The sequence below is a fragment of the Cokeromyces recurvatus genome, assembly GCF_025118155.1.
Source record: "Cokeromyces recurvatus strain NRRL 2243 chromosome Unknown BX663scaffold_1, whole genome shotgun sequence".
Classification (NCBI taxonomy): Eukaryota; Fungi; Mucoromycota; class Mucoromycetes; order Mucorales; family Mucoraceae; genus Cokeromyces; species Cokeromyces recurvatus.
In genome coordinates this window covers 79403-103809 of record NW_026251387.1, presented here as the reverse complement: position 1 = coordinate 103809, position 24407 = coordinate 79403, and the positions used below count along the sequence as shown (strand labels likewise).

General features: G+C 30.9%; 8 protein-coding genes across 8 annotated transcripts; 3 read left to right on the top strand and 5 right to left on the bottom strand.

Annotated features, from left to right (window-relative positions):
• Positions 1 to 195: 195 nt before the first annotated feature.
• On the bottom strand, positions 196 to 1042 carry BX663DRAFT_491022 (uncharacterized protein). Its single transcript, XM_051524999.1, has 2 exons — positions 866 to 1042; positions 196 to 791 (listed from the first exon to the last, which is right to left on the bottom strand). The coding sequence occupies exons 1-2, from the start codon at positions 917 to 919 to the stop codon at positions 426 to 428; spliced, it is 420 nt and encodes a 139-aa protein (XP_051387454.1). The 5' UTR covers positions 920 to 1042; the 3' UTR covers positions 196 to 425.
• On the bottom strand, positions 1043 to 3058 carry BX663DRAFT_491016 (WD-40 repeat-containing protein). Its single transcript, XM_051524998.1, has 8 exons — positions 2998 to 3058; positions 2801 to 2945; positions 2214 to 2697; positions 2035 to 2102; positions 1848 to 1968; positions 1586 to 1798; positions 1416 to 1526; positions 1043 to 1359 (listed from the first exon to the last, which is right to left on the bottom strand). Exons 1-8 carry the CDS (start codon positions 3008 to 3010, stop codon positions 1297 to 1299), a joined length of 1218 nt encoding a protein of 405 aa, XP_051387453.1. The 5' UTR covers positions 3011 to 3058; the 3' UTR covers positions 1043 to 1296.
• Positions 3059 to 3651: 593 nt separating this feature from the next.
• Positions 3652 to 6373, bottom strand: BX663DRAFT_491015 (glycosyl transferase). Its single transcript, XM_051524997.1, has one exon. The coding sequence runs from the start codon at positions 6331 to 6333 to the stop codon at positions 3679 to 3681; it is 2655 nt and encodes an 884-aa protein (XP_051387452.1). The 5' UTR covers positions 6334 to 6373; the 3' UTR covers positions 3652 to 3678.
• Positions 6374 to 10831: 4458 nt separating this feature from the next.
• On the top strand, positions 10832 to 12923 carry BX663DRAFT_491014 (uncharacterized protein). Its single transcript, XM_051524996.1, has 4 exons — positions 10832 to 11014; positions 11088 to 11167; positions 11257 to 11848; positions 11980 to 12923. Exons 1-4 carry the CDS (start codon positions 10850 to 10852, stop codon positions 12811 to 12813), a joined length of 1671 nt encoding a protein of 556 aa, XP_051387451.1. The 5' UTR covers positions 10832 to 10849; the 3' UTR covers positions 12814 to 12923.
• A 27-nt stretch (positions 12924 to 12950) lies between these two features.
• On the top strand, positions 12951 to 14786 carry BX663DRAFT_491012 (uncharacterized protein). The gene is made up of 3 exons (XM_051524995.1): positions 12951 to 13539; positions 13599 to 13763; positions 13840 to 14786. Exons 1-3 carry the CDS (start codon positions 13025 to 13027, stop codon positions 14396 to 14398), a joined length of 1239 nt encoding a protein of 412 aa, XP_051387450.1. The 5' UTR covers positions 12951 to 13024; the 3' UTR covers positions 14399 to 14786.
• A 208-nt stretch (positions 14787 to 14994) lies between these two features.
• Positions 14995 to 17870, bottom strand: BX663DRAFT_533846 (chitin synthase 2). Its single transcript, XM_051530561.1, has 4 exons — positions 17502 to 17870; positions 17206 to 17426; positions 16207 to 17149; positions 14995 to 16106 (listed from the first exon to the last, which is right to left on the bottom strand). Exons 1-4 carry the CDS (start codon positions 17845 to 17847, stop codon positions 15037 to 15039), a joined length of 2580 nt encoding a protein of 859 aa, XP_051387449.1. The 5' UTR covers positions 17848 to 17870; the 3' UTR covers positions 14995 to 15036.
• A 1017-nt stretch (positions 17871 to 18887) lies between these two features.
• Positions 18888 to 20143, bottom strand: BX663DRAFT_491006 (transaldolase). Its single transcript, XM_051524994.1, has 3 exons — positions 20062 to 20143; positions 19842 to 19965; positions 18888 to 19748 (listed from the first exon to the last, which is right to left on the bottom strand). The coding sequence occupies exons 1-3, from the start codon at positions 20126 to 20128 to the stop codon at positions 18971 to 18973; spliced, it is 969 nt and encodes a 322-aa protein (XP_051387448.1). The 5' UTR covers positions 20129 to 20143; the 3' UTR covers positions 18888 to 18970.
• A 2264-nt stretch (positions 20144 to 22407) lies between these two features.
• BX663DRAFT_490999 (major facilitator superfamily domain-containing protein) lies at positions 22408 to 24379 on the top strand. The gene is made up of 7 exons (XM_051524993.1): positions 22408 to 22547; positions 22630 to 22925; positions 22985 to 23175; positions 23228 to 23298; positions 23360 to 23745; positions 23823 to 24219; positions 24296 to 24379. Exons 1-6 carry the CDS (start codon positions 22435 to 22437, stop codon positions 24080 to 24082), a joined length of 1317 nt encoding a protein of 438 aa, XP_051387447.1. The 5' UTR covers positions 22408 to 22434; the 3' UTR covers positions 24083 to 24219; positions 24296 to 24379.
• The last annotated feature ends 28 nt before the right edge of the window (positions 24380 to 24407 follow it).

Below are 24407 nucleotides of genomic sequence, written 5' to 3'. Positions count from 1 at the left end.
AATTCATAAAAATAATAATCCCACTACCTTTATCTGATAGGTATAATTATATATATATATAAAAGTAATAAAATATTCTACGATTTCATTTAATTTGGTTTCAGATTCTATTAAATCTGATAAGATTTCAAAGAAAATCTGATAAGAACCAGGGTCATTTTTATTTTATTTTATTTTATTTTTTATTTTTTTAAGAAAAAAAAACTATGATAACTATTTTTATTATATGTAATTGTTAATCAATGAAATGAGTGTCTTTGTTTTTTTTTCTTTTCATAAAACGAATAGAAAACATAAATAAATAAATATGTAGTTAAAAGAAGGAAATGCAAGTTGTAATTATTTAACAGATTAAGAGAAACAGGGTATAGACATAAGTTTTTTTTTTTTCATCTTCAGTTTTTCAAAAGGAAAGTATCCTGGTTTTAACCATTCCACGGTTGTAAATAGATAAGTGAATTTTTATTTGTATTCATCATAAAAGGTTCTTTTTGAATACATCGATTATTTTGCTGCTGTTGCTTCTGTTGATAGATATGTTGGTAAAGAGAATTGTTATTCGTATCGTGGTTGTCAAAATTTAATTGAAATGTGGACGGTTCTTTTAGTGATGAAGGAATAGGGGATAATAAGGGCGATAAAGATACTGTAGAAGAAGAAGACAAGGCTGTTAATGTAGGTGAAGTTGAAGAATGAGGAAAGCCTTTGAGTTCAGCATAATCATAACCTAATAACGGGTGATGATTTAAAGCATCAGCTCTTAGGCATTCTTCGGAGCAATATAAAGAGTTCTAAAAAAAAATTGTACATACAACATTAGAAACATGTTTAAAAAGTCTACAACAATAATAATTAAAATACTTACTGAATGAACACTAATAGCTTTATCACAATATGTACACCAGTTAAGATCACTCATATTTTTGTTTTTGTTTTGCTAAACAGAAAAGAAAGAATAGAAATTAGGAATAAATTGAAAAAAACAGCCCTTTTTCTTCATTTTTATTTCTTCTCCCCTTAATTTTTCTTTTTGGAACGAGATAGAACGATTTATAATTTTGATTGGATAATAATAACGAAATAATTTTTATATGTTATGACAACCAAAGAAATTTCTTCAAAAATTTCGTGCTTTATCAATATAATTTGTTACCATTTATACCGGGCATTTAATATTAAAAAAATTATAACCTTATATGGAAAACCCTATGACGACACGTTTATATTATTATACAGGATGGAAGACGCAAGCCAAATAATGAAATATTTAACTGATTCTGAGATTAAATTTATTATTTATTCTAATTGATATGGCATGATTTGTGAATTATCCGTGTTTGTTGCATAAATATGACTTGACTAATATAAGAAAGTATTAATTACAAGGTATTTATTTTTTTTATTTAGTAATTTACCATTTGCCAAATTTGAACTACATTATCTTCTGCTACACTTGAAATAACCCACTTATCACTAGGATTCCAACTAAAATCAGAAATTCGACTTGTATGTCCATTATGAATAAACTAAAAATATATGCAAATATAAGGATGAATCATGCTTATAAATATATTAAACTTATTACCATGATTTCTGGTGGTCCATCTTCAGCATCCTCGGGAGTTTGTTCTTGACCTATGCATCTCAAATCCCAAATAATAATTTTACGATCTGTACCTGCTGATGCAATGATAGGATCTTCATGGGAGCTCCAAGCAACTTGTGTTACTTCTCCCTCATGTGTTTCCATAGAATATAATTTTGTATTTAATTTACGAATATCAAACAATCCTACAGTCTAATAAATTATGAGTCATGTTAATTTGAATTATTATTATTTCACAAACCTTATCTGAACTACCTGTAGCCAGCATCCAATCTTTTTTAGGATGAAAAGCTACAGAGTTAATTTCATTATTATGTGCTTTTACTTGTTGAACTGGCTTAACTGGATGGCGAGTATCCCAGCTATTATAAAAATAAATATTAGGAAAAGAAGGAAGGAAGGAAAGGAACATTTTCTTTCTTTCTTACATCATTAATTTCATATCATCAGCTACAGAAGCAAATATCGAATTATTAGCCATATTCCAACTAACATCCTATAATATCTAATCAGAAAAGTTCTTGATTTAATTTTCTTTCTTTCTTTCTTTTTTTTACAGCTTATCTTTTTTTTTTTTTTTTTTTTTTTTTTTTTTTTTTTTTTTTACCTCTACACAGCCTGTATGACCTTCATATCTTTGATACGGTTGTAATTCTCTATCTTGATTTGGTATTAAACTAATATCCCAATGACAGATTAAATTATCAAATCCAGCACTTAATAAATGATTTTTTTTCGAAAGATGTGGATTCCAAGCTAAGCCATAACCTTCCATTGTATGCCCTTTTAATCTTAATAAAGGATCACATGTTCCTTCATCAACTTTGGATTTCATACGGTCAAATATGAGAACATCTCCATCGCGTGTCTTTGTTGCAATCAAATTAGGTTCTGAAGGCTGATAGCGCGCTCTATTCACTTCTCCCTCATGATGTATTTTTTGTGTAATATACACCTTTGTCTTCTTTTCTTCCGGTGGTGTATTGAATCCCTTTTCAGGAATGTCTATATTTAAATATTGAACAAAGTTATCCTCTTCGTCGTTTGTATGTGTTCCTATCAGCATTTCTTGTTTGATATATTCATTTTCACTTTATATATAAATATATACATATATGTTAGTATCTGGTTAAATATTCTCCTTTTTTTTTGTGCATGTGTATATGTGTTTCTTTGTGTTTATAACTACTTTACACTTCTTTTTTTGGTAACCATTGACAAGTTAATGTTGGCCATGTTAAATTATGTGTAATTACCATGTCATATAAAAGAGGTGCATTCTTTTTCCATTCTGCATACTCTTCCATAATGCGTTTCTTTTCATTCTCTGAATTGTTCTCTATATTTATATATTAAATAAAAGTAGCTATTTAACTTCATTTGTGACAAACCTGCTTCAGTCATTTTAAACGTTATTTTAACAATTGTTATAAAACAATATTACAACAATTTTTTTTTTCTTAAACAAAAAAAAAAAAAAAAAAAAAACTACTTGAGAAACAGTCACATCACGCAAAGGAATAACAAGGTAGTGGATAACAATTGTGCCTTATTTCATTTCATTTGCAGCATTTAATTCCTGTCCTTTAAGCCTGCAGTTATTAATAATTATGTTACTGTATTTGACGTGCTTAGGATATGTTTTTTTTTCCTATGAAAAAAGAAAAGGCTATCCAACAACTCCTAAAAATATATATTCAAAGTTATTATTCAAAAAAAAAAAAAAATGAGCTTGCATAAAAGAAAAAAATAAATAAATAGAAAAGGGCTTAAAATCCTATATTTTAATATGCTCTAATCTTGATATAGTCCAAACGTCTCTGCCAAGTAATTCATTAAGGATTTGACTCGAAAGTTATCTAGAATATTTGATTCTTAATGAGAATCAGTATGCCATCACCTTTTAACAAAAAGTTTTAATATTTATGTATAAATGTATAATAGATAACTATTTGAAAACTACTTTTTTATTATTATTATTGTTGAGAATACATAATAGTAAATTATCAATTTACTTTTATATGTATAATATTTATTGTATTAAATAGGGTTCAAGTGGATGCAGAGATGCTTTACTCATCATCGATATGGTATGGCTTCAGATTCCAAATCTTTTCAGCATATTCACGCGTAGAGCGGTCAGCAGAAAAGAAGCCCATACCAGCAGTACACATAATAGACTTTTTAGCCCAAAGAGAACGATCCTTGTAAGCAATATCTACTTGATCTTGAGCATCAAGGTATCTCTCAAAGTCAACAGAGATTAAATAGTAGTCACCACCATAGGTTAGGGTATTGATGAGAGGGCCAAAGACAGAGGGATCGCCAAATTCACCGTTTTGGATAGCTTGAAGTACAACTTGAAGATTAGGATCAATCTCAACTCCACGATATTTCTGTTGATGACGAATGTCAGCCACCTGATCAGCCAAGGTGCCAAACATAAATATATTTTCTTCTCCAATTTCATCACGAATTTCAATATTGGCTCCGTCTACTGTACCTAAAATAACGCCACCATTCAAGACAAATTTCATATTAGATGTACCTGAGGCCTCTGTACCAGCTGTGGAAATATGTTGAGATAGATCAGAGGCAGGAACAATGATTTCCGCAAGAGACACTTTATAATCAGGAATATAAACAACCTTTAAGAGACCATCAATAGATTCATCGTTGTTCACAATCTCAGAGACGGTAGTAATCAATTTGATAACCAACTTGGCAATGTAGTAACCAGGTGCAGATTTACCACCAAATATGACAACGCGAGGAGTCATCTCTCTACGTTCCTCAGGCGAGAGTAGTTTGATGTTCTTGTACCGGTAGATAACACCTAGAATATTCATAAATTGACGTTTATATTCATGAATACGCTTCACTTGGATATCAAACAAAGCATGAGGATCCACGGTGATACTAAGGTTATCTCTAATCCATTTAGCCAAGCGAACCTTGTTCTTCAGTTTGACATTCATCCATTCCTCTTGAAACTCTGTATCGTCTGCGAATTTCTTAAGTCCCTTTAATTCGTCGAGATGAGTTACCCAATGTTTAGAACCCAAGGTGTCAGTTATCAAGTCACGTAAATCAGGATTAGCTTGATAGAGCCAACGACGAGGAGTGATACCATTTGTGATATTAATAAATTTATCAGGACCATAGTAATGAAGAAAATCATTAAAGAGCTCCTTCTTGACTAAATCAGAATGAAGGGCAGCGACACCATTTACAGTATGTGACCCTACAACAGCCAAATAAGCCATACGTATCTTTTGAGGTGAACTTTCCTCGATAATAGATACACGTTTTAATAATTCACGATCATTGTTCACTTTTTCAACTTTCTGTAGGAAGAAGAGATTGATATCATAGATAATTTGCATATGTCGAGGAAGTAAGTTCTCCATCATGGGTACATCCCAACATTCGAGTGCCTCAGGTAAAACAGTATGATTTGTGAATGCGAATACACGAGTCACAATATCCCAAGCTGCATCCCAATCAAGTCCCTCAACGTCAACCAAGAGTCTTTGGAGCTCAGGGATAGCCAAGGTAGGATGGGTATCATTCAATTGAATAGCCACTTTTTCAGGAAAATCTTTCCAAGCACAGTTAGAACGCTTAAAATGATGAATAATATCCTGGAGGGAGGCACTCACGAATAGATATTCTTGCTTCAAACGAAGTTCCTTACCAACAATATGGTTATCATTAGGATAAAGTACAGAGGTCAAGTTTTCTGCATCCTTCTGATCAGCTACAGAACGATCATAGTCACCATCATTAAAGGAAGCAAAATCAAAGGTCTTTAAAGGCTTGGCCGACCAAAGTCGAATATTACCACAACTCTTTGTATCAAATCCTGGGATAGGAACATCATATGCCATTGCCTGTACCTTGTTCCCTCCTTCCCATGACAAACGTGACTCACCCTTTTCATTTACTTTGGTTGCTACATAACCATAAAATTGAACCTCATAACGAATATCGCTACGAGGAAATTCCCAGGGGTTCCCCTCTGCATTTAACCAATAATCCGGCATCTCAGTTTGATAACCTTCCTTATTAATAATTTGTTTAAAGATACCATATTGATAACGTAAACCATAACCCCATGTAGGAAAATTTAAAGTAGCAGCTGAATCCATATAACAGGCAGCAAGACGACCTAAACCACCATTACCTAATGCTGCGTCTCGTTCTTCCTCTAACAGATCCTCTAAATTAAATCCCAAATCCTTTACGCTTTCCTTATAAGCATCTTTGATCTCAAGGCAATGTAAGGCATTATCCAAGGCACGACCAATTAAGAATTCCATGGATAGATAATAACAACGCTTAGGATTTTGTTTAAATACAGATTCTTGAGTTTCATTCCAATCTTTAAGAAGACGATCACGAACAGAAAAGGCAGTGGCTTGATACACAGCGAGTTTATCTAAATTAAAAGGACTACGACAAAGGGTATCTATTGTATGTTCTACAATATCCAACTTGATGGATTGAACATCATTTTTCTTGGGTATCATCAGTTTTTTCCATTCATTCATGTATTCGGGGTCTAGTTGAACATGATATGATTTACTAGATGGGATGCTTGAGGTAGTTACTGTTTCCAATTTATCTTTATCATCATCAACATGAATAGTGACATTGGTTAAACGACGTGTCAATTTGGGCATAGAAAGACGTCTAGGTCTTTCCGAAGTAGGTGTCGTACTCATTTGATTACGTATACTCTTTTCTTTTTTTTTTTTTTTTTTAATGTAAAAAAGAAAAAAGGAGAAGAAAAAAAAAAGAACTTTGGAGAAATGAGTACAAAAATACCTATTTATACGCTAATTAAGGTTTGTTTTTTTTGATATAGCATATCGCTTACTACAGTCCCAAATGGCGGATTCTCAATTTTAATCAGCGGATTTCTGAAATCCAAATAGCATATTTCAATTACTAAAAACATATTCATCATGAACAATACACTTCTATTTTTAATAAAGGATAACTAAGGTAAAATAACTACGAAATACGATAACAAGTGTATGAGCTATAACACTAAAGAGGGAGAAGAATTTAAACTTTAGAATTTGGTCAATTCAACAGATTATAAGGATGTACAGACTATTCTACTTGACCTAGATCCTAAAAATGAAAACTTGAGGAGTAGAATGAGTCTTGTAACTGAGAAAACAGACAAATTATTAACTCTCAAAACAAATAAAGGTAATAGTTACTCTATCTATACAGCTGACAAAAAAAAACTTTGTTTCTATATTATATGAAAATTAAGCCCCCCCCTTTTTTTTTTTCTTTGGCAGCAAAAACTGGGATCACTGAATGAGCTGCTCAAGAGAGTTATAGACAATGATTAGTATAACCATGAAAAGCAAATAAATAAAAGGCATCACGCTGGAAAATAACTTTATGAAATGTAATAATTGCCTATAACTCATTTATCAGACAAGAACAACTAATGATGGATCAAGAAAAGCAGTTGAAGGTTATCTAATCCATAGTGAAGAATTTTATTTTACGTGAATTCATACTTTCAATTAAAACACTGATTTATAATCTCAAAGCTGGGAAATGATGTACTATGTAATCGATTCAAAGTATAGAAAGGGCTCTAAAATAGAAAGCAGCAGATATGAATTCATTTCAAAACTGAATTATACTCTGATTTTTAGGGGTAATTTAAACAGTAGGCTCTGTTAACATAGATCTTAGTATACTTTAAAGGAATAAAAAAAAAATTACAAATTCAATTAAATAAAGACTCTCTTTGGTTAAAGTAAAGGAAATCAAAATTTTAATGCAGACTTGCACAATAAGGGCTTGGTGACACTTTATGATTACTTAAAAATTCTGTCACGTTCTCTAGAAAAAAAAATATCTCATTTTTTTTTAGACTTGAACAAGAAAGGCATTATTTATCTATTAATAATCTTCTCTGCTAGTCATTCTTTATTCTATGTTATTAACTCGTTGGTTTTCTATTAATTGGCAAATAAATTTTATCTATGAAACAAAGATCCAATAGGTTAGAAATCTACTGATTAAATATTGAATTCACCAATTGGGATAGTATGCATTATAAACGTGTATGTGTTTTTGAAATGTATGTATTTTATTTTATTTTATTTTTTTTCCCAGGACTCTAACATATCGTCATATCAATATCACCAATAACAACGATAAATTTTTGTTCCTTATTATGCTGAATCTACTAAATTAAACGAACTTTTGCCCATATTATTGATTTAATGATATCCTTTTATTTTGGATGTGCAAATGAGAGTTGGCAAGCAAATGAGAGTTGGCAATAATTTTTGACAAATAATCACTTATGTAACATATTCATGAGATAAATCATGAATAGTATTAATTATTATCGTATGTTATAAGGATTTATAAAGTATACCAGGATACGTCATAATGCATTATTCTGAAAACTTGATGGCTATCTTATTCTGTAACAAAGGTCAAAACTTATATGATAGTAGACTTTATATTTTACTGTTACTTTATCAGAGTTACCCTTAATAAGTATATCAGTTTTCTATACAATTCATTGTTTAGTTTGATTTAATGTATGTACGTTTGTATATATGTGTATGTGTATGTAAGAGTTGGGCACTAACTTCTACTGTCATGAATCAAAATACTGTCACTATTAACTTTGGGTCATTCATATAAATATTATATAAGTCTACCCAGTCTATAACACAATGTACAGCATTTTGCGTTTAAAATTCAAGATTTTTAGTTGACTAATCAAACAAACAAACAAACAAAAAAAAACTTTAGTTTATTCAAACTTTTTGGTCCTCACTCAATTTTTAGTTAGATAGTTCAAGTTTTTTGTGTCAAATTATAACAATTTTATTCTTTGATACTTAAACACTATCCATATTCAAACACTTGGGGAAAATTTTTAGCCTTTTAGCCTCTGATAGTTTCCTGCTAATCTTTTTTTTTTTCATAAGCTGAAGTGTTTTTTTTTTTGGATTTCTTCATTGGTGAGTTCAGCTTCGAAACCTAAATCCTTCCAACATTGCATTTGCTTCAACATGCTCATCAAAATATGAACTTTAATTATTTTTTGTGATGCTGAAACTATCCAATCAATGGGTTTTGAACATACTGCCGCATATCCGAGAGGCTCTGTACGATGCAATTCAAGAGGGAGAGGTGTGCAGAAATGTGTCGTTTCTTTACTTCTTGAGGTACGAAAGAGTATTAAACAAAGATTATATAATATTTATTGGCTATCTTTATTTTTTCAAAATCAATAATTTTTTAGTATTTATATTAAATTTTCTTGAACAATTAAGTTCGTGTGAAAACAGGGACAAATCATGACTATAGTAATAACGCATGAATGATGTCTTCTTGATTTCCTTATGTTATCTACTATTGATTCTAAACGGCAAGTTTTACTCTACCTCTATTGGCTGATTATTTGCTTTGTTATAACTAAACTGGACAAATCTAGATTACAAAAAAAAAAAAAAAAAAAAAAAAAAAAAAGACAGATTAAATCTGTGAAAACTTTATAAAATGAAGAAAGTGAATAAGAATAAATTTAATTAAATTTCTCAAAATGACTGCAAAATGGATCCTTATTTATATTTTGTGGAGAACAGGTTACTTCGCGACAGGAACAGAATGAAAGAAGAATATTTCCCATAAAATGATCAAAGTTATTTTGTTTGAGCTCTCTAATCTTTGCCCTGACTGAGAATTAATCTCAGTTAACTCACTCTAATAAATATTAAATTATTCGTGCTCGATCTAGCCGGTTATTTTTCTTGAAGCCAAATAATGAGATCTCGTTTGTTCATACTAGTGAATGATATAGGGAAGATGCTTTGTATTATATTCATTCCTCAATGTACTACTTGAATGAATTTCATTATATTGTATAGTGTATAGATAGTATATGATTATATTTATAAGTTAGTATTTTAGGGCAATATTATAATAATAATGCGTATATATAACTAATAGGTACAATCTACGATGCATATATCTTTATCATTATTTCGTAACGTTGATATTTATTATAATATTATTTTTTCTCATCACAAGAATGTCTTATAAACTGAAACCAAATAATATTGTATCCATACAGTCTACAACTAATAACTATAATATCATTCGGTCCTTCATGACTCTGATCAGTCTATTATAGGATATTATGTAATACATCATTAAATATACAACAAAGGCTTTTAAGAGTAAATAACTTGGATTATCTTTTGTTAATTGCATACAAAAAGATCGTTGATGCTGATGTCCCATTTAATGTAAAATTAATCAATAATAAAAATGTTAAAATAAAGACTATTGATATCAACCGACTCAAAGTATACAAGGTCATTGTTTGGATGTAAGAATCGGAACATATACTGTAGGAGAAAAAAAAATCAATCAAATTAATCAAAAGGCTAGAACGATATCTTAAAAAAAAAGATTTCCTTTTTTTTAAAAATAGCAAAGTTGTTGATAAAAATATAAATAAGCTATTCACTTTTCTTCTCTAGAATTTCAAGGATTTGATTTCTATGTTTCTATTTCTACTCAAGATTTGCTTTCACGTAAGTAAGAAAGAGGGTGTAAAAACATAGCTAATTAATAGCATCTTTAAACACAAGAAAGGTAAAAGTAGTGCCATATTGCAATACAACAAATTATAAAAAGGGATTAAAGACGTATATAACTATTATAGGAAGAATAATTTGGGATTAAAACAAGAAGTCGAATATAATTTATAAAAAAAATAATGCTTTTAACAGTTAAATATACAAAGGCTATATATTTGTTAATAATATTTATTGCCAGAAAAATCCAAGTGTCTTTTACCTATTAATTTGAAGTCATTTATCAGCCAAGAAGTTTAAATTATATATCTCCATCAGTCTTAGACTTACTAAATGTCTTTTCATATTAACTTGAGACAATCTTTCATCTAAATACGGGCCAAAAAAAATTGTACTTGAAGTTGCTTATTTCATTCTTTCTTTTTTTTTTCCTACAAATAGCATCTTCACCTTGTCTTTTTCTTACTGATTCATAATAGTATTCTTCTCTCTCTCTCTCTTTTTTTTTCATAAACGTTTAGGCATCTGATGATACCACGTGATAAATGCAGTCTCTTGTTATAATAGGGCTCAAATTAACATCTTATTTTTATCTTTCCTCTTCTTTTTTTTTTTTTTTTTTTTTTTTTTTATTGTGATAATGACTAACAAATGTGTTTCAGAAGGATGTTTACCTGTTAATGGAAAAAGTCTAGAAGAAATTACAAGAGAAGCATTAGAAGAATCAAAAGCTGCTTTAAAAAACCCATATATATTTCAGAAACCAATAACAAATGTTGCTGTAATTGGTGCTGGTCCTTCAGGGGTAATTGCTTTTCCTTTCTTTCAATACATCTTTGACTTATTTTCATATATTTATATATATGTATACACAAAAGTTATGTTCAGCAAGGCATTTAAAAGATTTAGGTTTTAATGTTAGAGTATTTGAAAGAAATTCTACAGTAGGTGGTCTTTGGTAAGCTTTTATTTAATGGTGTGGCTGTAAAGTATATACGTATATTCAAGTCTATATTTTTTGTTTGTTTGTTTGTTTGTTTATAACAGGATTTACTCCCAGAGAGCGCCACCTAAGCCTAAGATTCCTAGCTCTCGTATTACACGAGAGACTGAGAAAGAAGCTTTGGAGCTAACGTCAAAAGAAGTTCAAAAAAGACTTTATGAAATGACTCCTGAAGTGAAAGATAGGTTATTAAATAAATGTCCACCCTCTGCATGCTATAGAGACCTTTATACTAATACTGCTACTGATCTCTCCGGCTTTCCTGATTTCCCTTTTCCAGAGGGTCTACCTAGATTTTGCCCACATCATGACGTTTTACACTATATTCAAGACTATGCTGCTAAATTTGATCTTTTATCGTTAATTGAGTTTGATACAAGTGTGGATCTTGTTAGAAAACATCCTGAAGACGATCAAACTTGGGAGTTAACACTTTGCAAATATGAGGTTTATGAAAGTGGTATGGTTCGAGAGACTCGATGGAAAGAAACATTTGATGCAGTTGTTATTGCAAATGGTTGCTATCAAGATCCTTTTGTACCTGATTTTAAGCACCTTACAGAGTGGAATAAACTTTTCCCTTCTAAAATATCTCACTCAAAGCAATTTAGACAGCCTGAGGATTTTAAAGATAAAGTATGTGCATAAAATTATTCTTTTTTTTTTTATTATTATTATTTTTTTTTAAAAAAAAAAAGAAAAAAAAAAGGAAATAGTGATATATAAATATAAATATGTATACATGTATATATACAAATATGTATTAGAATGTTTTAGTTATTGGTGGTAGTATCTCCGCTATAGACATTGTTAGGTCTCTTGAAGGATTTGCAAAAACAATAACAATGACCCTTAGGGGACCCTTTGAATCGCTTGTACCTATTCTTAATGTGATACGTTCCAAAATTCCAAAATCAGTTATTATTAAGCCCAATATAGCCTCATTCTCAAATGAAAACGATAAAGTAGACGGCACTATAGTATTTGAAGATGGCACAGCTTTGGATAATATCGATCATATCATTTTTTGTACAGGTTTTATGGATCGTATGCCATTTCTCGGAGATTTAGTTATCGAAAAAGGTCAGCTAGAAGAAGCAAATGTATTTACTACACCTCGACCTATTTATGATGATGATGTACCTGATAGTCATGTGGTTAAGGGACCCAAAGTCCCCTTGAATGTCTACCGTGAAATCTTCTTAATGTCAGACCCTACTTTAACCTTTGTAGGTATATCTCCTTATTTCGTTACATGGTCTCATTTTGATACACAAGCGCAAGCTGTTGCGCGGGTTTGGTCAGGTCATTCCTATCTGCCTAACAAGGAATTGATGCAAAAGTTTACATCTGAACATAATTCAGGTTTAAACCCTTATGAACTATTCAATATTGATAGAAGAAGACGAGAGCCATATATTGTGTGGTTAAATTATCACGAAGAAGAGATTCAAACAGATGATACCGCAAGACTGCCAAAACTTGAAAATTATAGGGAAGATTATGAAGAAGAATATCAAAAAATAGCAGAAATATGGGGGAATATATCAGATGAAAACTTCAAAAGAGCCAGAGCATATATTAATGAGCATTATTTATAATAATTGTATAAGAGGATGTGATTCAGTTTCTTTCTTTTTTTTTTATATGATGAATATGTGTATACAGATCTCAATTGTATTATGTAATTGATAATCGTATTGAAAAGCGGGGATGGTTTTAAAATTCAGCACTATGTTTTTTTTTTTTAAAAAAAATAAAATTTTTTTATTTTTCTTTTACAATTTTTGAATTAGAACATACATAAAGATCATGGAAAGAAACAATAATAATGTCAACTTGAATCAGTCACAATACCCATATGATCAGTACTCATCTTACTATTACTCTCAATATTACCAACAGCCTCCTTCTCAATTACAGGTTCCTCAGGGAGATCCAGCTGCAGCTTTATCTACTATGATGTATCAATATCAGCAACCCTATCAGCAACAATTATATCAGCAACAACAACAGCAGCAACAACAACAACAACAACAATACCATCAGCAATCACAATATCAGCAAGCTTATCAGCAACAGCCTCAATATCAACACCCTATATCTAATACAAATTCAATTTATGAGCAACAACAAGCACAGCAATTATCATCAATGGGATACTATGCAAACTATCATTCAGCCTATGGTCAACGATCCATTGTTAATTATAATGATCTAACTTTAGCATCAACAAATTCTAATGCTAAAAAAAACGTTAAAACTATTGTAAATACTAATAAAAGTGAATCAAAAAATACAAATCAAGCACAAACTCCTCTTAGCAGGTAAAACAGAAAATCAACAACAATAATATTAATATTTAATAATTATTATTACATAATAGGCCCAAGTATTGCTGCTATCGCTGGCTAAAAAGTATACAAGCTGTAATGCAGCATGAAAAACTTCATATTAAATGCCCAGATTGTGATTTTATGTGTTTGCCATCCGTCTTGGAAGAACATGCAGAAGTTTATCATGGAAAAGAAAGAAAAACACCAAAAAAGCCGTAAGTTGATTATTAAAATTTCTTTTACATAGACAGATATACATATCTAATTTCTTTTTTTGTTTTTGTTTTTTAGTTCACGGCCAGATGGTATAGTGCCACCATATGCGCCTAGAATTGAAACGCCTGAAGAGTTAGAGGCATGGATTGCAGCTAGAAAGAAAAATTGGCCTAGTCAAGCAAATGTCGAAAGAAAGGCAAAGGAGGAAGCAGAAAAAAGAGCCAGAGGAGAATTAGTAGCAAAAGGAAATAAACGTAGATCAAGTCATGATCATAGTAATCAGGAAAAGAAGCAAAAAGTGGAGGGATCTACATTAGTAGGACAGTATACATCAGATTCGGATTCAGATGATTTAATAGATCCTGAAAAAGATGCTGTTACCTCAAAGGATCCCTCTGTTATGGGCAAAATTTCACTACCTGAGAACAGACCTAAGCCAAGATGTAAATATTTCATGATGGGTAAATGTAAAAGAGGCGATGAATGTACATTTTCGCATGAAAAGCCAGATCCAAAGCTAAAACAACAATCCAAACAATCGAGAACTACACATTTTAGTAAAAAAAGACCCAATTTATTATACAAGGTAAAGGAAAAAAAAAAGTCAAAGGATTTAATTTGTATTAACGATTAAAAATCCCCCTCCCCAATAGCTACTAGAAAAGGAGATCATGCAAGAAAAAAATGTTATTTTGCAATGTCTTAGATATATCGTCGATAATCATTTCTTTGAAGAAAAAGAAAAACAGCCTAAGGAAGAAGTATATAAGTCTTCTAACGGAGAAGAAATAAGTAATGATGTGCAATCTAATGAACAAATAGATACTACGCCTTCAGCTTCTAATGTGGAATCTAATGAACAAGTAGATGCTACGCCTTCAGCTTCTAATACGGACTCAATTACAACAATAGTCTCTAATGATTCTAGTTTAATTACAGAAGTACCTACTTAGGTGTATTTTAAACATAAATATATAAAATACCAACAATTCTAATGTAAAAAAAAAAAAAAGGAAAAAAAAAAAAGAAAAGAAAAAATAATAATAAAGAATAAGCGATGACTGTATATGTGTGTGTTGATAAATTAATGTAGCCCTTTAAAAAAATATACTGCAGGCCTGTTTATTTCAAATATGAAAATATATACTTTTAACGATATAAAGCATAATAATAACCAGAAAAAAAAAAAAAAAAAAAAAAAAAAAAAAAAAAAAAAAAAACTTTAATACAATTTAATATAATACATCAATGAAATTTCAGTTGCTTATGTCTTTAACCCGTGAAGATTCTGAAGATAAGGTAAAGCGTAGAACCAGTAAATCTTATTAAAGATAAACCAGCCACAGACCAAAGCACAAAACCAAGATAAGCCGCTGAACGATCACCGGCTGTTATGACAGTAGTATTAGTGATTCCTACAACAAGAGCTAAATTCGTAATAATCCATGATAAGACAAGTCTAGTACGAAAAGATCGATAATAATCCTCTTGTTTTGTCTTTGCATCACGGTGTGCCTTCTCTGGTTCAACTTTCTTTGTTAATTCTACTTGTGCATCATGATAAGCAGAGTTAATATCCTTTTCCTCAACGGGGACTTCAACTTCAACTGCTAAATCACCAGATTGGTCCTTTTTGGCTTTAACTACACCTAAATCCGTAGCGACACTATTATCACCTTTAGTACCCCAGGAGACATCATGGGTATTACAGAAGGCATAGATATTTAAAACGTTAGTATAGCTAGGAGACAAGAGAATATACTGAATAAAACTTGTAAACATGTGCCATGGATCAAGGAACATAAAACTGGAAACAAAATACATAACATAGGTTGCACATAGTGAAATGATAATATTTCTAAACGTACTTTGACCCAGCATTTGAATAAATTGACCTTCTGAATCTTCAACAATAGTCGTAACGCCAACAACAGTAATCCAAATAGCTGCAAACATCATGTATATCATCAATAATGCAAAGAAAATCATAGACGATGTATAAGCGATTTTTGAACCTTGAGGTCGATTACCAAGAGCAATGATGAACTGAATGACAATCAAAATAATATAGATGTAATTTAAGATATTATGCAGTAACATGGCGATATCATAAGAGAAAGGAGCATTCGTGAGGCCAGGTTGACCATCTTGAGCAGGAGCGAGGGCACGGGTTAAGATATAAAACGTGAGATAAAAGTTACCCATTGCAAACCATGAAAAAATCAAATTATATGTATTATACACATCTTCAAACATGAACATTATTTTACGAATAAAAGAATGATCTGAAGCCCATACTTTACGCCAATGATAAAGAGCATAAACACCAGCGAAGAATGAGCCTAATAAAAATGATGATTATATATGAGTATTAATATAATGACTTTTCTCTCTCTCTCTCTTTTTTTTTTTTTTTTTTTTCCCAACATTCATTATTTTTACCATTTAACCAACGTCTACGCTGAGAAATAAATTCGTCTACCTTGTCTGGTACATCTGTTTCACCATATGAACTTGAAACGTAATGTAAAACCCAATGAGCATTCTTTTTAGCAACCAATTCATAACATAAAATACGATCTTCAGCTAAATACATATTAGCAGTAAAAATATCTGCATCACCACCATGTTGAGTTTCACCCAAGAAATACTTTTCTAAAGGACCATGTCCATCAACATCATTCTGAAGGGCTTTAAAACGATAGGCGGAAAAGGCACCCGGTAAGACAGAGATATATCCAAACACAGACTCTAAGGGCTTATCTAAGATATTCGACATTTTGTATTCAAAATTCTGAGCAGCGACCAAAGGATTAAGAAGAGCAACACCTGCTGTACCTGACATAGCACGAATTTCACCACAAGCACCAGCAATATTAGAATTAATATCAAACGATTTCCAAAGATGATAAATAGATGTCCCACCAGGTTTAGTACCAACATCAATTAAGACACAAACATGGGGATCAATGATGGGACCAAAGGCTTGAAAGAACCAACGATGTGAATTGATTTTCTTTTGATTCTTTTCCTTTAAACAGAACAGAAGCTGACAGGGTACGACATTTTTAGAACCAGCTTTTTTTACTTCCATATCCGGGTCCACAGAAATTTGAGTTGTATATTCATAAATATGGGCAGTGACAGGTTTACCGTGAACAACGTTCTTCGCAACACCTTCTTGATAAACACCTAAAAGTGCCAGTACATTCAAAGTACGAGGGTTAATTTTATTACGCCCATCAGATACAATACATACAGTCACTTTATGCCAGCCAGGTCCACCAGAAGCCGGCCCCCAAGTACTAGAACGATCACGAGAACAAAGATGAGCAATATTCTTCATAACACCATGCATAGTACGAGTAAATAAAACTTCATCTTCCTATTCATTTCACATTAAAGATTAAGATCATCATAATAATCATAATAATAACTTACATTGTACATAGTTAAAACAATAAATAATTCTGTTTTACGATTTAACATTTGCTGTCGAAGTGTATAACCCTCATTAACAAAATCTTTAGGATCACAAGTAGCAGCAGTATAACGCATATGTGTAAATTCCTTTCCTTCCTTTATTGGTACATCCTTTAAATAAGCTGTAGGAACAGGACAATCCAAAACCAAATTACCTTTTGTTAATTTAACTTGTCTGGCTGTGAAATGAATAAATAAACTTTAATCTCTACAGCTGTAAATGATATATATATATATAAAAAGAAATAACTTACTTGTCTTATAACGGCGAGGTTGACGTTTGGGTGCTTCACCATAATGTATGTTAGGTGACGGAGGATTGAAATATTGAGGGGTAGTTGGGGAACTATTACCATAGGATGGATAGGGTGAATTATCTCCAGGGCTTGGTGGATATGGGTGATTTGAAGGAGGATAAGGTGAAGGTTGATGCATAGTAGATGATAAAAGTGGTTGATGGTCATATGGAGTATTTTGATCTACAGGATAATGATCATCATCAAAAGGTGAACGACTCATAGGTGGCTGGTTTGAAAATTGAGTATCTTGAAGCGGGAACTGATCATGTTCTGGTTTTTGACCTAGAGGCGGTTGATACATTTTTTTTCCCCTTTTTAATTTATAAATATATAAAAGAGAAAGAAAGACACAAAAAGTAATGGTTTAGTTTGAATTCTTTTATTATTGTTATTTACTAGTTGTATCACCTTAATGAGGCTGGGTTTTCTTTTTCTTTTTTGCACATAAAACTGTTTATTTCCCCCCCCTTGAACTTGAGTTTACATTGGCCAACCAATTAATCTATTTTATATACTTTGTGTAATCCATTCATATTCTACAAGAAAATAAAATAAAAAAAAATTAGCCACTCTACACAAGTATAGACATCCATCATTACCGAAGATTACAAGCCTCATTAGTCTTTAAACACTAGTTTTCAGTTAAAAAGATTAAATTGAATAGAACGGGACCGTTATAATAATGTCAATAAGCGGATCAAGATCAATAATTAGAAACGAATTTAAAAATAAATTTATTCATTTGTTACACTATACGTTACAATATTTCAAAACGAGAACTGTCTGTCTACACGGAAGGTATTATTTATGCGTAGAGATTTTATTTCTTTATTAATAAAGATACTTGGTCTGTTTTCGTTATATATTACTATGATTGGATACATGTTTGATAATATTTACATTATTTCGCTAAAAAAAAAAAAAAAAAAAAAAAAAAAAAATGGGTTTGCAGTTTTCTTGATACATTATATGTCAACTTGGACTCGATCCGTATACTGACTCAGATAAATAGTTCTTAAAAAAGAAAATGAATGTGTTCGATATTAAAAATAAATTACTACTTTGTTAATAAGGAAATGAAGATAATCAACTTTTGCTGCTATACTTTTACTTTTCTATTACAAGATAGTAGTTGCTTTGTGTCTATAAACGTCTTTCTATTGAAACTAATTATCAAGTATCTAATAATTGCGCTTAAAGACTTGAATATTATTACAATTAAAGGACATTGCTTGCACATCATCCTTTATTTATTCTCTTAGTTTGTCTAAAGTCATTTATTATTGACATCACAAAAATTCAATATGATAAATGCAGATATGTATCACCCAATGATATATTCTTTTATTAATTATACCTTTTTTTTTTTTTTGTGTGAGTGTGTGTGTGTGCGTTGAGCAAAGAAAAATCGTATATTTATTATTTTATTGCAATCTTGATTTTAACATTTCTTCCAGTCTTATACCATCCTTGGCAAAGTTACGAATCCCCTCAGCAAGTTTTTCAGTAGCCATAGCATCTTCGTTAAGACTCCATCGAAAAGCCTTTTCATTATTAAAATAAGATACCTTTTCCATTTTCTTGACTTTTTCGGGACTTAATTTACGTTCTATTTTCTTATTTTTATCTTTATGAAGTTCAGCCAGTAAGTTGGGAGAGATCGTAAGGAAGTCACAGCCGGCTAACTCTTCAATTTCTCCTGTATTACGAAAGGAAGCACCCATAACGATAGTTTTATATCCATATTGTTTATAGTAATTATAAATGTTTGTAACTGAGATGACACCAGGATCATTCTCTGGAACAGAGTATTCTTCATTCGTATGATTCTTGTACCAATCTAAGATACGACCCACAAATGGCGAAATTAAGGTAACACCTGCCTCTGCACAAGCAACAGCCTGGGTGAAACTGAATAATAATGTCAAGTTACAATGAATGTTATGTTGTGTTTCAAGTTCATAAGCAGCATGAATTCCCTCAAAGGTAGAGGCAATCTTAATCAATACCCGTTCTTTGTCAATACCTTCATCCTTATAAAGCTTTATTAAACGCTTTGCCCTTGCAATCGTTCCTTCCTTGTCAAATGAGAGACGAGCATCTACCTCTGTTGAGACACGGCCCGGAACAATTTTTAAAATTTCTCTACCAAAATTAATTAAAAGTTTATCGAATGCCCATTCTGCTTGTTCCTGCAAATCACTAATAATAATAATGATGATGAATATGATGAATAATGATAATAAGTGATATCTAAATAAGGTTTGTAATTATTATCACTATTTTTTTCTTTACCCGCCCTTCTTTGTGGCAAATTCAAGAGCTTCATCAATGAGCTTGGAATATTCACTCTTTTGAGAAGCTGCCAAAATTAATGAGGGATTAGTAGTAGCATCCTGAGGCCTATATTCTGCAATAGCTATACATATATATATATATATATATATGTAAATGGGAGGAACCAAATCATAAGAATTTAATTATATCAGAAAAAAGTATATATTCATAATTTTACTTTCAAAATCACCAGTGTCGGCGACGATTGTTGTAAACTGCTTTATTTGGTCAAGAACAGAAGTCATAGTTCTTAAGTAAAGATGTATTTTTTTTAAAAAAAAAAAATAGAAAAGAAAAATGAGAATATGTATTCATTTATATACATTCATATTTATCATTTCAAATTATTTCCCTTGCTAAACATTTCCAACTATATATTATGCATAGATTACATAAACGTAGCCTATATAAAGGTATAGTCTGTTAGAGCTTTCATGTCGGCATATAGAGTGTTTATAGTGCAAAAATTTATTTTGTGGGAAAATAAAATCATTAGTAAAATAATCTCCTTTTTCCTGCAAATTTAAGACATGTATTAGCGTCAAATAACAGAAATAACGAAATTTCAGGAAGAGTAAAAAAATATTAGTTTGCCTCCTGTATATTTATCATAGATGAAGAAGGCTTTTCTTTTACAATATTATTATGTCTATTTTTTATATAATGCACAGTCTTAAAAATTATAAATAATCAAGTAGAAGCTATATGAAAAAAAAAAGAATTATCATATAAAAAAGTCTTTATTTTTTTAATTTTTATTAATATTATAAAAAAAAAAGATGCTTTTCTTAGTTCTCAAATCTCTTTTAGAAGAGACTTGATACTAACAGGATTAACCACGAGAAGGTGAAAGCATATCTAATCCCAAAAATAAGTTTTCTATAAACCAATACCCATGTTGGGCTTTTTTTTTCTTCTTCTCCCTCTAAATTTCTACTTGAAAGATAAACGTCCAATTTCAACTAGTAGACACTTGGCAAAGTCCAACCTGGCCCAAGCCTTGCTAGAAGAAAAAGATAGGATTCCTCACCCCATAACCCAATAAAAAAATACAGTTGGATGTAAGTTTCATTGGAAGCCGGGCTAAACATTCTGACCTGTAGCGTGGCGAAGTGGAAGAAATCCAGATACATGAAGTGCACGACCTGACTATTGTTTACCTGAGAATGTCCCTTCTTTGACCCCTAGCATCTACTTTTGACTTAACAGTAAATACAAGTTGGGATTCTTCAACTAAATAAATAGATGAAAAAACCACGGTCAGAAACGTAAGCTGTGCATCCTTATCTATTTTTATTTTATAAACAGCAACTAGATAAAAATAAAAAGAAGGAAAAACCTCCAAAAAGAAAAACAGAAAAACTAAACCTTGAGATAAGCCCTTTCAATGGTGCAGACAAAGAGTACGCTAATCTCCCTAAAAAAGGAACAGGTTTACAATTTCCAACCCCAAGTATCCTTTTTATTTCCCTCCTCCTTTGGAAATAAATCAAACTTGAGCAGTCAAAATTCGATAAGGTCCCATCAATTATCTAAGGTTGCAATAACCCAAGGTGAAGGCGGATATGCATGTAGTAACCAAAAGAGAGTCTAGGCCCTCTCCTTTAGCCATGTTATAAACGGACAGTTCTACACTCCCAAGTAAGCCAAGCTATGTGACTTGAGCACACTTCATAACCCTGACTTTCTCTAACTTTAGGAAAAAAAAAGAAAAAAAAAAAGGCAACATTTGTGAAGAAAAGAAAAGAAAAGGAAAAGAAAAGGAAAAGATAAAAAAGATAAGAAAAAGTACTTTTTTTCTCCTTTTTTTTTAAAGGAGAACGCACTAAACTTTATTTCATCTTTTTTACACACGCATGTCTGAATGTTGTTTACTCCTTAAATTAACAATGTGTATTTTCATTTACAAATAAATATTATTATTTTTTCTTTACACTCTTAAAGATAAGGGCTATCAAAGGAAGAGGGGCTAAAGCAGCTATCGAATATCCTTTAAGCACAACATCTTTTTTTCTGTCAAAGCTTATAATTATGTCCACAATTAATTACTAAAATGTTTAAATATTTAGCCACGCATCATTGTTTACATACAAGTGTAATAACTTTTATTTTTATCAATTCACAAGAAAGGAAGTGCACCATCAAAGGAACGCTTCTCTACAAGAGAACTACTTTTATAAATATACACATTTTTATTTATTAAAAAGAAAAAAAAAAAAAAAAAAAAAAAAAGATCGCGTTGAAATAATCCATAAATTACTGAATTTATTCCAATTCTAATGTAATTGTGATCGTAAATTTTTACTTAATCTTTTACGTGCCTTGAATAAGCGTCGAAGTTTTAAAAGCATATAAGCAAATAGTAAAATCGATCCATAGTATAAAATTAGATGAGCATCCAACATTGACCTCTTTTTTTTTATTTATTTATTTTATTTTATTTTTATGATGAAACAAATAAAAGAATAAATTTTGTTACAGAAGCAGTATTTGGTGTACCTTATTTTTAATTTTCCGCTTTTTTTTTTTTTTTTCTTTCGTGAGATCTACAATGCTTAAACAGAATGATGAAGAAGCTCCTTTACTCGTTACAACTCGAAAAGACAATTGGCGTTGGCTTGTCTTGTTTTCTTTTTCCTTTTTTTCGTTTTCTAGTGCACTAATGTTTGTAAAAATCTATTTTATTTTATTTTTATTGTAACATTAACATTAAACACATCAACTGCCTATACCCATTCTACCTTAGGTGGATCACCTTTGCACCATGTTTGTATATATTTGTACAGTATTACTTTGAAAATGCAACTACATCAACAACCAATGCTATTAATTCTTTGTCATCTATTTATATGTTAATTTACCCTTTTGCCATTCAATTTACCTTTAAATATTTTGAAGATTGTGTGGGGAACGGACTTCAACGTGGCATACTTATTGGAGCAGTTTTGAATGCAATAGCTGGTGGAATACGTTGGCTAGGAGCTACACCATCTTTATATGGATTTATTACCTTATTTTTTGGACAAACAATAGCAGCACTAGGTTAGATATATTTAATGATGATACTTTTTTATTTTGGACTAATCTATCTTATTATGTAGCTCAAGTATTTATGTTATCTATTCCCCCAAGATTGGCTGTTGCGTGGTTTCCAGAAACAGAGATTAATATTGCTACATCTATTGCTGTATCTGCTAATAATCTTGGCATTGCAGCTGGGTGTGCTTTAACACCTCTTGTTGTTAAACAATCTACACGAAATAAAGATATTCCACATTTACTATTTACGCAGGTACTTTTAATAGGAATAGGAATAGAATGTTAGTCATTTATTTCATGTATAGTTTATTATATGTCTAGTAGTTCTTATTTTAATTTGGTACGCTTTTCAAAGACCAGCACCTTATTGGCGAAGGTGAGTATAGAGAGTTATCATAATCTATAGACATGATTTACCTATTATATTACTAATTTAGTATGATAAATGAGCTTAATTCATCTGAACAAGCTGCTCAGTTATGGAAACAGAAAAAGTTTATTTACATGCTGGGATCGTATGGTATCATCATGGGAGCTCAATGTACGATTATAACTCTATTAGCTCAAATCCTTATTCCGCCTTTTCAACATGTCATTGATGAAAAGCATATTGGCTTATTAGGTGCCATTATGTTACTTGTAGGATTTCCAGCTAGTATTTTAGTGGGTTATTATTTAGATAGAACATTAAGATATAAACAAGCATGTACTCTATTATGTATAATGACAGCTTTCAGTGTCTTGGGACTATTCATATCTTGTCAGTATAAACTTTTTAAAGGCGTCATTTTATCCTGTATCAGTTTTGGTTTAACATCTTATGGTAAAATAGTTACAAATAAATAAATACATGTATATAAAGAAGAAGTCAAGTTTTCATTATGATTAACATAAATATAGCTATTTCACCCGCCTTCTTTCAATTCGCAAGTGAATTATTCTTTCCTATCAGTGAAATCATACCTACAGGATATCTATTTACAATAGGAAATATAGGTGGAGTACTATTAGTAGCCGTGATGGGCTGGAATGAAAATATGACAAATCAATTCTCTATGCGTCTACCCATGTTCTATTTAACACTAGCTATGTTTGTTAGTATCTATTTTATACATAAAGTAAAAGGGACATTAAAAAGAACGCTTCATTTACAAAGATGATAGTTATAATAAATTCATTTTTTTTTAACTTCTTTTCCTCCTATCATTGTTATTATTAATAATTAGGATGAATTTTAATTGGATGACTACAGTCAGTTTTCTTCTTTTATTAATTAGAAATAGGAAAAAAAAAAAAGGTGGGGACACGATATAGACTATATTATTCTATATTTACTACAACAGTAGTAGTAGTAGTAGTAATAATAATAATAGTATAATAGGGTTCATTTTCTTCTATAACATAATAATGACATCATTAAAATAGTTATTGAAACAACAACAGCAGCAGAAGAAGAGGATTAGTAATACGCGTTTGTAGTATTCT

Coding starts and splice junctions, on each gene's coding strand:
- BX663DRAFT_491022 (XM_051524999.1), bottom strand. CDS start 919: ATGAGTGATCTTAACTGGTGTACATATTGTGATAAAGCTATTAGTGTT. Junction 792..865: donor AAGCTATTAGTGTTCATTCA/GTAAGTATTTTA, acceptor ATTTTTTTTTAG/AACTCTTTATATTGCTCCGA.
- BX663DRAFT_491016 (XM_051524998.1), bottom strand. Junction 1,799..1,847: donor CTACAGGTAGTTCAGATAAG/GTTTGTGAAATA, acceptor ATAATTTATTAG/ACTGTAGGATTGTTTGATAT. Junction 1,527..1,585: donor ATGGACCACCAGAAATCATG/GTAATAAGTTTA, acceptor ATATATTTTTAG/TTTATTCATAATGGACATAC.
- BX663DRAFT_491015 (XM_051524997.1), bottom strand. CDS start 6,333: ATGAGTACGACACCTACTTCGGAAAGACCTAGACGTCTTTCTATGCCC.
- BX663DRAFT_491014 (XM_051524996.1), top strand. CDS start 10,850: ATGACTAACAAATGTGTTTCAGAAGGATGTTTACCTGTTAATGGAAAA. Junction 11,168..11,256: donor TCTACAGTAGGTGGTCTTTG/GTAAGCTTTTAT, acceptor TGTTTATAACAG/GATTTACTCCCAGAGAGCGC. Junction 11,849..11,979: donor CTGAGGATTTTAAAGATAAA/GTATGTGCATAA, acceptor AATATGTATTAG/AATGTTTTAGTTATTGGTGG.
- BX663DRAFT_491012 (XM_051524995.1), top strand. CDS start 13,025: ATGGAAAGAAACAATAATAATGTCAACTTGAATCAGTCACAATACCCA. Junction 13,540..13,598: donor GCACAAACTCCTCTTAGCAG/GTAAAACAGAAA, acceptor ATTACATAATAG/GCCCAAGTATTGCTGCTATC. Junction 13,764..13,839: donor AGAAAAACACCAAAAAAGCC/GTAAGTTGATTA, acceptor TTTGTTTTTTAG/TTCACGGCCAGATGGTATAG.
- BX663DRAFT_533846 (XM_051530561.1), bottom strand. CDS start 17,847: ATGTATCAACCGCCTCTAGGTCAAAAACCAGAACATGATCAGTTCCCG. Junction 17,150..17,205: donor TTGTTTTAACTATGTACAAT/GTAAGTTATTAT, acceptor TGAAATGAATAG/GAAGATGAAGTTTTATTTAC. Junction 16,107..16,206: donor GCGTAGACGTTGGTTAAATG/GTAAAAATAATG, acceptor CATTTTTATTAG/GCTCATTCTTCGCTGGTGTT.
- BX663DRAFT_491006 (XM_051524994.1), bottom strand. CDS start 20,128: ATGACTTCTGTTCTTGACCAAATAAAGCAGTTTACAACAATCGTCGCC. Junction 19,966..20,061: donor CGACACTGGTGATTTTGAAA/GTAAAATTATGA, acceptor ATATATGTATAG/CTATTGCAGAATATAGGCCT. Junction 19,749..19,841: donor TTTGCCACAAAGAAGGGCGG/GTAAAGAAAAAA, acceptor TATTATTATTAG/TGATTTGCAGGAACAAGCAG.
- BX663DRAFT_490999 (XM_051524993.1), top strand. CDS start 22,435: ATGCTTAAACAGAATGATGAAGAAGCTCCTTTACTCGTTACAACTCGA. Junction 22,926..22,984: donor ACAAACAATAGCAGCACTAG/GTTAGATATATT, acceptor CTTATTATGTAG/CTCAAGTATTTATGTTATCT. Junction 23,299..23,359: donor CCAGCACCTTATTGGCGAAG/GTGAGTATAGAG, acceptor TTACTAATTTAG/TATGATAAATGAGCTTAATT.